The 13,028-nt window shown below is 38.6% G+C and overlaps 4 protein-coding genes across 6 annotated transcripts; 2 read left to right on the top strand and 2 right to left on the bottom strand.

Moving 5' to 3' along the window:
* Positions 1 to 1,371: 1,371 nt before the first annotated feature.
* Positions 1,372 to 4,881, top strand: LOC127243173 (uncharacterized). The gene has a single exon (XM_051263061.1). The coding sequence runs from the start codon at positions 1,952 to 1,954 to the stop codon at positions 4,763 to 4,765; it is 2,814 nt and encodes a 937-aa protein (XP_051119018.1). The 5' UTR covers positions 1,372 to 1,951; the 3' UTR covers positions 4,766 to 4,881.
* A 518-nt stretch (positions 4,882 to 5,399) lies between these two features.
* Positions 5,400 to 8,122, bottom strand: LOC127243171 (AT-rich interactive domain-containing protein 2). Of its 2 annotated transcripts, none has more exons than XM_051263060.1 (3): positions 8,041 to 8,122; positions 6,645 to 7,615; positions 5,400 to 6,524 (listed from the first exon to the last, which is right to left on the bottom strand). In XM_051263060.1, the coding sequence occupies exons 2-3, from the start codon at positions 7,590 to 7,592 to the stop codon at positions 5,625 to 5,627; spliced, it is 1,848 nt and encodes a 615-aa protein (XP_051119017.1). In that variant the 5' UTR covers positions 7,593 to 7,615; positions 8,041 to 8,122; the 3' UTR covers positions 5,400 to 5,624. The 2 variants fall into 2 exon arrangements, with proteins under 2 accessions (XP_051119017.1, XP_051119016.1); XM_051263059.1 differs by having other exon boundaries at positions 7,879 to 8,082.
* A 551-nt stretch (positions 8,123 to 8,673) lies between these two features.
* On the top strand, positions 8,674 to 10,555 carry LOC127243541 (E3 ubiquitin-protein ligase At3g02290-like). 2 transcript variants are annotated; one of them, XM_051263628.1, is made up of 5 exons: positions 8,674 to 8,760; positions 9,237 to 9,366; positions 9,698 to 9,820; positions 9,926 to 10,085; positions 10,176 to 10,555. In XM_051263628.1, exons 2-5 carry the CDS (start codon positions 9,301 to 9,303, stop codon positions 10,319 to 10,321), a joined length of 495 nt encoding a protein of 164 aa, XP_051119585.1. In that variant the 5' UTR covers positions 8,674 to 8,760; positions 9,237 to 9,300; the 3' UTR covers positions 10,322 to 10,555. The 2 variants fall into 2 exon arrangements, with proteins under 2 accessions (XP_051119585.1, XP_051119584.1); XM_051263627.1 differs by having other exon boundaries at positions 9,698 to 10,085.
* A 1,125-nt stretch (positions 10,556 to 11,680) lies between these two features.
* On the bottom strand, positions 11,681 to 12,354 carry LOC127243467 (brassinosteroid-responsive RING protein 1-like). The gene has a single exon (XM_051263502.1). The coding sequence runs from the start codon at positions 12,321 to 12,323 to the stop codon at positions 11,826 to 11,828; it is 498 nt and encodes a 165-aa protein (XP_051119459.1). The 5' UTR covers positions 12,324 to 12,354; the 3' UTR covers positions 11,681 to 11,825.
* Between the last annotated feature and the right edge of the window lie 674 nt (positions 12,355 to 13,028).

Raw genomic sequence — 13,028 nt, 5'->3', positions numbered from 1 at the left:
AAATCCAATATTTTTTTTAGCCTCTATTATTAGGTAAATTAATATAATATTTAATTTTTAATAGTGGAAAAGAGAGCCTAAGGCATGTTCGATTGATTAAGATAATATTATGTCCACATGTTACAGTGTTTTCTAAGACAAGACAGCCATTCTAGGCACGAAAACATGTGTGTGTGTTCAAATATATTTTTACTAATAAAAAAATTTGAAAGAATAAACACAAAAAGAATAAAGCAAAAGTAAATAAATTTTTTATATTAACTATTAAGGATAAAGAAGTGTGTACATTTTTTATTTTTATTTTTAAAAAAAAAACATTAAAAAATTATATTTAAAATGTACTCTTATATATATACAAGGGCCAAAAAAGTGGTTTAAGATGCATAGTATAATTTGGGCTCCAAATTTTCAGGTGCATGTACTTACTTTTGATATATTTTCTTTCTATGAATAATAAGGTTAGAAGAATAAAATAGAAATTATTATTGAAAAGAACAAGGCTATTCATTTTTTAAAAATATTATATTAAATACATTTTTTATGTCACAAAATATCAAATTAAATACTAATTTTTTATTTTTTTAAAATTTTTAAATTTTTTAAAATTTCTATCTAAACAAAGCTAAAGTTTTGTTTAAAGGGAGGGTTTGGAAGATTTTTAAGATGTGCTTATTGGTTGTTTAGTTTTTTTGTTTGGATTTTTAAATAGAAAAATATTGAATTTGAATAGTTGCTTAATGTAATATAAATAAAGAGCATTGTAATGTTTTAAATATAAAATAAATTTATAGTGTTATATGAAGAAAGAAAATAATTATTTGATATAATATTTTTGAAAAAAAAAAGAATTTGAATACTAATAAAGTCCACAAAAGAATACAAAAATAATTTTAAAATTTTAAAAATAGTAAAAAATTAATATTTAACCCATGAATAAAAAGTATAAAAATCATCCAACTGCAAGTTATTCCGTAGAAAATAGTAAGATGGTGTAACTATTTGCAAGCTATACAATCAATTTCGATTTGGATAAATGTCAACCGGACTTAGTGTCATAAACAAAATATGAAAGCAATCGGAATTTGAACCCATAACTTCACAATTATGAATTCAAAACCTTGTATTTTCTATCAACACAATGTTGTTGTTCATCGTTCATTTATCACTGTAACTTTACGAATTTAAACCTTCAATATTTTCAATTTTGTCTATAATATATAATTCATTTAGTATAATTTGTATTATTAACGTAGACTTATCTAGAGAACGCTTTATATATATATATATATATATTTAGAGGTAGCACATGCTAATTTATAAAAATTTATAAAACAGCGATAGCGGAATACTAGGGCTAGAGTAGCACCAAGATTGTCGTCCCATCCATGTCCTTGCTCGTATCGTACTTCTCTATCTCTATCTCTATCTGTATGCATATATTGTAGTGTAGTAAGAAGCCCCCCAATTTCTTTCCTCCTCGTCAGATCCGTCCTCTTTCTCTCCATTAAGAACGACACTCATCCTCTACCTTTTGTCAACTCTCCTATATATATATATATATTATTTGGTTTGATTCGTTGGATATTCGATTCGATGAAATTGTGAATGTCGGTTGTGTTCAATCTCCGAATTTTGATTTAGGTGAGTTTTCTCAGATCTAAATCACTGTAATGAGAATTTTGTTGTCCGTACTTCATTCTGGTTTCTTCTTCTCAGCTTTGGATCTAAGATTAGTACTCTGCAATGGTAAGTAGTTAGTTCATTCATTATTGCACATTAGTTCCAACATTTCCAGTTTCCCGACAATGTCGAACTCCTTCCATTGTTTGTTCCTGTCGTATTATGCCTTTTTAGTGTAATGATGTTGCTTCTACACAGACAATCAGTTTCTGAAAGATTGTGAAATCTCTGCCCTCCATTGTCGGTACCATGTCTGTGTATACAACTAGACATGGATATAGAATTGTTTGTCCCGCCGGCGCCGGAGATGAACTCCGGCGAAGACAGCTGTAAACTCACTCTATTTCCGATGAAATTGATGAACCTGTCCTCGTCGTCGTCGACGTTCTTCTCCGCCAATCCGTCGCCGCCCGCAGATACAACGAGGACAGATCGAAGTGCCGAACCGAGCACTTCGAATAGTCCTCGGAGTCGGGACGACGCATCGTCTTCAGATCGCGAATTATTAAGCTATGTCGATCGTAATTCGAAATATTGCGCCAGGCAGAGGCGTCGGGGAAGAAAACCCAGGAGATCGCGTGATGCGTCGAACCCTCCGTCGTCGTTTTATTACAACCGACGGACGAGCTGCGATGTGTACATAGGCTTTCACGGCCGGAAGCCGTCGTTGATTCGGTTCACTAATTGGCTTCGCGCCGAGCTAGAGGTTCAAGGCGTGAGTTGCTTTACGACGGACAGGGCGAGGTGTCGAAATTCTCGCAAGCGTCGGATAGTCGAGAATGCGATGATCGGTTGTACATTCGGCGTGGTTATAGTGACGAAGAAGTCGTTTAGGAACCCGTACACGATCGAGGAGATTCGGCATTTCGCTGAGAAGAAGAATTTGGTCCCAGTGTACTTCGATTTGGCGCCTAACGAATGTCTCGTCCGGGACATAATCGAAAAGCGCGGCGAGGTTTGGGAGAAACACGGCGGCGAGCTATGGCTACGGTACGGAGGGGTCGAGAATGAGTGGAGGGAAGCCGTGGGCGGGCTCAAAGGTGACGATGATTGGAAGCTCGACGCGCACGACGGGAAATGGCGGGATTGTATATTGAGAGCCGTCGCGCTTTTGGCGTCAAGGTTAGGGAGGCGGAGCGTCGTCGACCGAATCGCGAAATGGCGGGAGAAGGCCGAGCGAGAAGAGTTTGTATACCCGCGGAACGAGCGTTTCATTGGTAGGAAGAAAGAGTTGTTCGAGCTTGAGTTTATGCTGTTCGGCGACGTGTATGGCGATGTCGAGAGGGATTATTTCGAAATCAAGACTCGGGCGAGGAAGAAGAACTCGACGAGGGAAACGAAAGTAGATGGTCGAAGAAACGGCAAAGAACCTATTGTATGGAAAGAATCCGAAAAGGAAATCGAGGTACAAAACACCGAGCTTTCTCGACTTCGAAACCTCACGCCCAAGTCGAGGAAGCACGGGAGGCGAAGGTCGACGAAAGTCGCCTACGGTAAGGGGATCGCCTGTGTAACGGGCGATCCCGGGATCGGGAAGACGGAGCTTCTCGTAGAGTTTGCGTATCGATACCATCAACGATACAAAATGGTTCTATGGATCGGAGGCGAAAGCAGGTACATTAGACAAAACTATTTGAACTTATCGCCATTCTTAGAGATCGACGTCGGCGAGGAGAAAGGTCGACCAACGAGCTTCGACGAGCAAGAGGAAGCAGCCGTGGCCCGAGTCCGGAGGGAGCTCATGCGCGATATCCCGTTTTTGGTCGTGATCGACAATTTGGAGAGCGAAATCGACTGGTGGGATCGAAAGCTCGTCATGGATTTGCTCCCCCGTTTCGGCGGAGACTCTCACGTTATCATCTCGACTCGCCTCCCGCGTGTTATGAACATCGAGCCGTTGAGGCTCTCTTACCTATCGGGAGTCGAGGCGATGTCGTTGATGCAGGGAAGTCTCCGCGATCAAACGAACACAGAAATCGACGCGTTGCAGGCAATCGAGGCGAAGATCGGAAGGCTCACGCTTGGCCTCGCGATCGTAGGCGCGATTCTTTCCGAGCTTCCTATCACTCCGAGTCGGCTGTTGGATGCGATCAATCGAACGCCTCCGAGGGATGTGTCGTGGACGGGACGGGACAACCAGACTTTGCGGCGCAACGGTTTCCTCCTACAGCTTTTCGAGGTTTGCTTCTCCGTATTCGACCACACCGACGGCCCCCAAAGTTTGGCGACGAGAATGGTACTCGCGTCCGGTTGGTTTGCCCCGGCTCCGATTCCGATACCCGTCTTGGCCGTCGCGGCGCATAAGCTATCGAAGAAGCACCGGCGTAATCGCCTATGGCAAAAAATACTGTATTCCGTAACATGTGGATTCTCGTCGTCGTACGCACAGAGATCCGAGGCCGAAGCGTCGTCGCTGCTGTTTCGATTCAAGATCGCGAGAAGCTGCACGAGGCACGGGTTTATCCAATTTAACGAGCTCGTAAAGGCGTACGCTCGGAGGAGAGCGACCGTCGGGGTTGCTCGGTTGACGGTACAAGCAATCGCCGGCCGGGGATCGATACCGCGCCACGGAGACCACATGTGGGCTGCATGTTTCTTGATTCTAGGGTTCGATAGAGACTCTGCGACGGTCGAGCTGAGGGCGAACGAGCTCTTGTTTGTCGTGAAAGAAGTGATCTTGCCGCTTGCAATAAGGACGTTCGTAACATTTTCGCGATGCCGGGCTGCAACGGAGCTGCTTCGTCTCTGCACGGAGGCGCTCGAAGCGGCCGACGAGGCGCTCGTCGTGCCGGTCGAGAAATGGCTGGACAAGTCGCTGTGCTGGCGACCCGTCGAGACGGGTGCGCAGCTGAATCCTTGTCTTTGGCAAGATCTCGCCGTCGCGAGGGCGACCGTGCTGGAAGTCCGGGCGAAGCTTATGATGAGAGGAGGGGCGTACGACGCCGCGGACGATCTGATTCGGACGGCGATTTTTATTCGGACTTCGGTGTGCGGCGAGGATCATCCCGACACGGCCGTGTCGCGGGAGACACTCGCTAAGGTTACTAGACTTCTTGCTGATGTTCACAGCATTGCTTCGCCGTAGAGTTTCTGTATAATGTTGCTGGTTAGAAGGTTTTTTGCATTTGTCTATTGTGTAAAGTAACGTACATTGAACTTGGAACATAAACTATTCGATTCGTGAAATTGAAATCAGTGAAATGTGAAGGAATAATTGTCAGTGGAAACTAACCCCACACAACAATTTGATACGAATTCGATATAAAATAATTGGATTTGGATTAATGATTTTCGATCCAATTATGTATACGGGCCACACGACACGATAATAAACGAGTTGAGTTAAGGTTGATGTCCTCAGCTCGAAGCTGATACAACAATCCTTCGTTATAAACATTACACTAAAACCGATAAAAACTAACATGACTCGAAAATCCGACGCGAACCCAATACAAGATAATAGGATTTGAATCAAATATTTCAACCTAATTACATATACGCGACAATATGAACCTAACACGATAACAAACAAATCAAATTAAAATTGAGTAATTTCATCCGTTTTAAAATATTCAACCTAACACAAATCGACCCTAATACTCCAACTTCATAAATTTCCCTCCAATTGTTGGGATTATAATAGGAATGTATATATAGAATCATTATTATTCGAATATAAAAGCAAGTTCAAATTCAAAAATCGATAGATAGATCATCGACAACAAGCACACAAATATGAAGCCAATCACTACCTTCCGAGAAGAGTCGAATTTTACAACATCCACAATACAACAATACAAGTTCTTCAATCTCAGGTAATGCTATTTATAGCTGATTAATAGCTTTGCAATTTGTAAGAGAATGAACACAACAAGAACATCCGAAGAATGCAATCAGCATTGTATGTATTGCCAACCAAAAAACAATCCTAATTGCAAACAGGCTTACCGAAAATCGGAGGACTGCTTATTCAGGCTGCAGGAGATTGATCCCGAGCCAGGTATGTAGAGTGCTTGATACCCAAACCTGCCGCCTATCGACCCACACTCCTTTTCGTCATCATCACTGTCGATGTCTTTTGGAGTTACCCGATTTTGATAGCTCCTGCGCTGGACAACGTACACGTTGAAGTAATAGCTAACCAGCTCCCGCTTTGTCTTGGAAGGTAAGTATCGAAAAGCTTTGTTAAAGAACTTGTTATGAAGAGGGGAGATCGATTTCATCATATCCTTGAATGCATTTTCCTCGTCCTCTGTCCAAGAAAGCGAGACCTCCTCTCCCATCCGATTGAATCCCCATCGATGAAACAGAGGGCCGAGTTCTTGCTTTAGCTTCAACCTTTTCTCGGCAATATGAAACCGAACACAGTTGACAGAATTTGGAACCGAACAGCTGCAGCAAGGATGATGAGATCTTCCCTTCCCAATTAAATCCAGGGAGCTGCTGTTGTCCTCTTCTGCCTGCCATGTTTTCCTTCCTAGCCACTTGGGATCACTCTCGGAATGCTCGTCAGTCCATTCAGGAATTTCTGCTTGAAAAAGTGGACCTATAGAAACTTGCTTCTCCGCAACCACATCCAAGGATTCGTGATCGTTGAAAGATGCAGCTGGCTCCTTCGTTTCTGTAACAACTGGATTTACTGGAGCTTTTATGTCGTTTTCTATCTTTTTCTCTTGGCAAATATCGCTTTTACTTTGATGGGGTGACTGTGAATTGCAACACCCACATAGCCTAATTGTCGATGAAGTTATCCTCGTGCTGTATCTTTGCTTCTCTTTAATTTGGGAGTTGCAAACATTATCCTCATACATTGAAGGATGCATCCGAGGCTTCTTTGGTTGATCCTGCTTGAGGCCGTTATATATTAGATAAAATTCAGAAGAAGTAGTATGTAAAAGCATCGATGCATCAACAAAGCAATTACTTGAATCAAAACAAACTCTTTGGGTATAGTAAAATTTTACCATAATGGAAGATTGTCCTGCATTTGCATTGTGATGCCTTCTTATCAGCAGGGCTCCTCTAACCGCCAGAGTTTGCTTCCATAACTCCTCCGACCTGTAGTCAGTCCACTTTGAGCTTTCAGGCACGAACCCAATCGAAGGATCATCCGAATGTTTTGCAATATGTGTCAACCATTCTAGCATTCTTGGAAACGAACGAGATTGTTGTTTTCTCTTCCGAGAGCCCAAAACATTCCCAATATCACTCAATCTCTCTTCACTTGCTTTACTATTGAATTCCACAGCAGCTTCTTCGGCTAGTACACGAACATCATTTTTATCAAGAACATTGCACGATTTCTCATTTTTCGATTTGCAAATGCCTCCATCAGAAGATAACTCAATAATATCCGGAATAGTGTTTGTAGCACATTCCGAAAACTCACTACCATTCCCTTGCTCGGCCATCAACAACCCTCCAATCCCATTCTCTAACTCCCAATACAACATATCCAATGTATGAACCACTCCAATCAACTCATCCTCCAAAATGCTCGTGTCGAACACTCGTTGCAGCCATTGATCCAATTCCTTCAAATACTTCATATAAACCAGCTTAACGAACGACCTCATAGCAAAACCTAATCCACATTCCTCCGAAACAATGCCCCACAAATTATTCCTAGAAACAGAGCCATGCCCACCTACTTTCCTAACTATCCAAAAAAGCTTAAACAAATCAACTGGTCTCCCATCACCACACAATGCTGGAATAGGCCTTATGCATTTGCCTGCAGATTTCTGCCTTGTAAAGGCAGTCAATACATGATCAAAACAACTCCTCAGCCTCTCCTTACATGCGTCAAAACGACACCTCTCTATTTTAAAATCGGCATCCAATCCAAATCCAAATCCAGATTCCTCCTCCCCATATCCACCATTATCATTCAACTTCCTACATTCTTCCATCAACAAACCCAAATTTTTTTCCTCTGTAAAGAAATAGATTGCTAACAAATTTAGACACCAGCACTACATTATTGACCAAACTAATTACATAACAACACAAAACCTAAATCTACAGCTTCACCAGGCAATGTCAATAGGACACGAAAAAAAATTCACTATAATTTGAATTGGAGGTGTCAATACAAAAGAAATAGATTTTTTATTTTATTTTATTTTATTTTAAAGGAACTGTATAAAAAAACTTCGATTTCGCTAAAAAATGGATAGTTTTAAACGAAAAACCTACCTAAAAATAGACTCGAATGAATCAAGAGAATTCAAATTCAGCAGTACAACAAATAACAACCAATTTGTTTTCGATTTACTTGTGTGTAATCAAAGGAGATTGATAGGAAAGAACACAAATCGTTTCTGGAAAAATTGCTCGTAAGCTACAACACTCGCTCACCAAGAAGTCGCAAAATAGTAAACCCTAATTCTGGAGCTGGAGTGGTGGTGGATCAACGATGATTTTAAAATTTGAATTAAATGAATCGGCTTAGCAGCTAATCAGATAATTAATTGAATTAATTAGAATTAGTTCTAAAATATTTATTTATCAAATAAAATATATATACTATGAATTATATTTTTGTAGAAAAAGTTTTTATATATAGTTTTAGTACGTTTCTAATTAAATTTAAAGATATTTGGTATTAAATTAAATAAATAAATTTATAAAAATACTAAAAATTTTAAGTATATATAAATATATTTATTTATGAAAAAAAGATAAAAATAAAATATTTTAATAAATTCCATGAGACGTAATATTTAAAAAATAAAATAAAATTAGTAGCAAAATGCAACCTGATTTGGGACGGTAACCTATCAGACTCCGAATCTAACCGTTATTGTTTAGTTAATAAGTAATTAATAAAAATCAAAATGTGCAAAATACAAACAAACAAAATCTTCGTCCATTGCCCACTTCATAAATGTATGAAATAATAATAATAATATTATTATTATTAATAATAATTATAAAAGACGTCTTTTATACATAATTGTAGCTCATTGTTAGTTCTCTTCCAACTAAATGCAACCTCTCTCTCTCTCTCTCTCAGCAGCAGTTGTTCACACTCTTCACACTGTCAAATTGCTCACCGGAATCCATCAATCCGACGAGGTAGACTACGCTTCAAGCTTATTGCGCCGAATATCTATGCGCTAATGATTGGATGTATCTGCTTTCTGCGCCATTTATACACATTAATCATTCATTCCGAAGAATTCTAAATAATTAGTGTTTGTTTTTTCTGTGTTTTTGTGCGTTCGAACTTCCTTTCCCCCAATCGCGATTCTTTTAGTGCTCACTGTACTGAATTCCATCTTTCTTGTAATCGTTTTCAGCTGTTGATATATGTATTGAATTTGAATGGTCTTCTGGTATCGGCATTATAGGGAAATTTACATTTGACCTGTATGATTTACAACAATACATTGATTTTTGAATCTTGTAGAGAATCAGCTCTTTTGTTTAGGAATGTTGTGTACATATATTATTGTTCTTGTTATTCGTTCTCTTAACTGTCAACAATTAGTTGGAAAATTTGCTTAAAATTACTTATGGTGTCATGTGTTTTCTTTTCTGTGTCTATGCAGAGACCAGAAGTGATGATCGAAGGTTTGGCGGCTTCATGTGTATAAAAACGATATTCGTATAGAGATGGGAGGTCGTTGTTGCATTCAATCTAAGAACAGGGAGGATAACAGGGCACCGGCAATCTTGGATGTGAGCATCTCTCATAAGCCATACCCCATTATGTTTTGCTTTAATCTTTACAATAGTTTCAGAATCAAAAGCCATATATCATTTGTTATTCCTTATGGTTGTTCTTATACATTTTAGCTAATGAGGAGTCCTTAAGCATGACTTATTTCTTGAAGTGTTCTGGTCTTGGATTTGTTTTGTTACATGACCTTCTAATTATATTTTTTTTTGGTTGGCTATGTTGCCCGGGCCATTCGAGATAATATCCAACCTTGAAGAATTGACTCCTTTTCTCTCTTAGTCGACTTGCATCTTGATGCTGTTTATATGTTTATTGGGACGATCTTGATAGAATCCTGCACCCGAAGAGCAAATGCCACCTCCAGATCAAGCTACAGCTGATCCCCGCGTAGATAATCCGCTTCCACCTTCTTATGTGTCACCTCCCATGCCTTTACCCTTTGATGCATATGAGGTGCGCCGAGCTTCGCCTTCAGGGAATCAAGCAGGCTCAACGGCCTTGCAGCCTTCTAGCACTCAGGCTGCTGCTGGAGATTCTAATGCTGATAGAACTTTGCAGGCGAGACTAAAGCAGCCATTGGAATCTGACGAGGGGGGGGAAACAAATGCTGCCCATGAAGCATCTTTAGATGTAGAAGATGAAAATAGAAAGTCCGGCGAATCTTCCACCCTACCAGTGTTCGATGACGAGGAAGATGTGTGTCCCATCTGTTTGGAAGGTATGATATTTTAATTTACAATGTTGTCTATTCTTAACAATAGATTCTTTGTGGTTTTGCTGAATTTGACATTTCTAATTCCCTCTGCAGAATACGATGAGCAGAACCCGAAAAATATGACAGACTGCGACCACCATTATCATCTTTCTTGTATTCTTCAGTGGAAGGAAAAAAACAACACTTGTCCGGTGTGTGGTAAGGTCAATTTTCTGCATTCTGAAAATGATAATCCGTGAAGTGTATTGCAGGAAAGGAAATCGTACTATTCGCCGGCGAAGGGTAGCTACTAAAATGCTGCAATGGATTACTCTGTCGACGATGGAAGGCCGGCTATAGAAATAATTGACAGGTACATTCTTTTGGTTCATAGAGATTAGGAATTTGTTGATTCTTTCTTGTGCATAAGTTTGCTCAGAATTGAATGTGGCATGGCAATATAGATCAATTTTTGTGATTGTTTCTATGTTCAATCTATGTTGTTGATTGTTTTCAATTTTTGTCTATGCCTGTGTTTCTTGATAAACAGATATATTCAATACTATTCATGCTACTCCCTCTTCCATATTCTCCTTCTTTACATCAATTTTGTTTTTGAAATACACATTTTTACTATCATCTATTATTTTTTTAATAAAATATTACATCAAATAAAAATAATGGCTGTTGTGTACTCTTGATAACTTGTCTTTTTCAAAGTGAACACTTATTTGTCTTCTTGCATGATGCAAATATACAAAGAAATTAAATTTATTTTTAACAATTAGTTCTAGTTAGATAATGTAATTTAAATTTGATGTTATTGGAGGGTAGAAAAATTATGTTGAATTATGATATAAATTTGTTAAATATTGAGCCAGCCTCTTATTAAAGACAAAGCAATTCCAGCGTGTTTTCAAACCATCACATCCCATTTTTTTCTCAGATTGTAATCTAAAGCTCTGACTAGGTATATAGAAAAGTTATTGTTCTAAATATATATAAATTATCAAATATTTATTTTTATATAAAATACTTAAATTAAATATTATTATTATTTTAATTTTTACGCACATCAGAATCCAATCTCTAACATATCAAAAAAAAAGTTCATCCGTATGAATTTTAATATGAAGACATGCTTTCTGATACTTTTTACATTTTATAGAAATGATAATAATAATATTTTTTACTATAAAGAGATAATATATTTTTCATGTTAGTAAAAGAAAAGAAAATGAACAGGTATAGATTTTAGATGGTGAGTAATAAGGAAAAGACAGATTAAAGATAGCATGCCTTGACCACACGACTGGATTGAGTACAAAGTTCAAATTGTCTGACCAGGTAGCCATCAATTAATTTAATTAAATTACTGCTGCCTGCAGGCCTAAATTAAATTTAATTATATTATCAATCTTATCAGAATTGAGATTATTTAATATGCAATCCAGACTTTTGCAATATTAGGAAAGTCTCATCCAATTGTATATACGTATTGATTCCATAAATAAATAAATAAAACATATTGATTTGTTAATTAATTATTGAATTATAAACCACTTATTTATTAGATTAAAAATAAATAAATAAAACTACTTCTACAGTTGGTAATGGTATGATCAGAAAACAAAAAATACCTTATAAAATTAGATGGGTAACAGTAACACAGACCACCTATCTTTCACAATTTGTCGTTTTCCTCTCTTTGGTAATAATTACATTTCACCCCCCAAAAAAGTTCAAAATCTCCAAAATCAATCTCTACAAACCGGCGGTTATCGCCGACGCGCCGCCGCTGTACTCGGAGATCCCCGATGCCGCCCAGAGCCTCTCATTGAAGCTCTCCTGCATATCCTCAGGAATAAACTGCGTACGGCAGAGCGGACACGTCTTCTGATCGTGATCCATCCAACGGTCCAGGCAGCTCCGGTGGAATATGTGCCTGCAGTTCGTCAGCCGTCGGATCTCATCGTCGCCGACGAATTCGTACAGACACACAGCACAATTCTCCGGCGCATCCTCCATCTCCCCCGCCAAATCTGCGAACTTCACCACCGGAAGAAGCTCACGGATGAGCGCCGCCGACACCGACGTCCGAGGCTCCTCCGCCGCGGCTCCGGCAGGTTGTTCGAGGAAATCCTTAATCCAGAGCAATGAGAGTAAAGCGCAGACGAATCTCCTCGTGAATCCGAGAACGGAAATTAAGCAGAGTAGTAATTTAGGAAGGAATATGTCGGTGTAACCTACCGGAAACCCCATTTTTCTTATCGTAGAATTTGTGGGGAAGACGAATGAAATGTATGTATATATAAGGAAAGAGGGTGAAGAGCGAATTGACGAAATTGCCCCTGAGGAGAAAGCAGGTCACATGGGGATGAACACGGGCGTGTTGGTGAATCAGCACTGACTTTGGTGTAGGTGGTCGTGTCGCAGCCCTTCTCTATTGTCACCGTGTGCATACTCACCACGTGTGCCTAAAAAATTTAATATATATATATATATAAGAAAAATAAAAAGAAATAAAATTATAATTTACTTTTTATCTTTTATTATTTATTTACAATACTATTTTAAAATTTTAAATATTTATTTGATCTTATAAATTATTACATTAATTATGGATCAATAATTTTGTCATTAGGACACAATTCAAATATTTACTTTATAGCAATTATGTTTTTTATAAGATATAATTGAGCAGTGGATGTCCTAAAAGAATGAAGACAAGGAGGGACAATGTATTTTTGCACCACTTTTAGGAGGGCCACCCAATGGGGAATAAAGCAAATAACTAATCATGCTGCAATAAAATCCAAGACATATCATATCATATCAACTTGCCTAGGTCCGTTTGGTCGAGACCTAAAAGTATTTCCAATTTATGATTGCAATAAAATTTAAATTATTTATTTAATACTACAAATTTTTAATAAAAATATATTATTTCTTTTTAAAAAATTCAAA

This window comes from Andrographis paniculata, unplaced genomic scaffold (assembly GCF_009805555.1).
Source record: "Andrographis paniculata isolate CXL003 unplaced genomic scaffold, ASM980555v1 Contig95END, whole genome shotgun sequence".
Lineage (NCBI taxonomy): Eukaryota > Viridiplantae > Streptophyta > Magnoliopsida > Lamiales > Acanthaceae > Andrographis > Andrographis paniculata.
The sequence above is the reverse complement of the archived record's forward strand: the minus strand, read 5'-3'. Positions and strand labels throughout refer to the sequence as shown.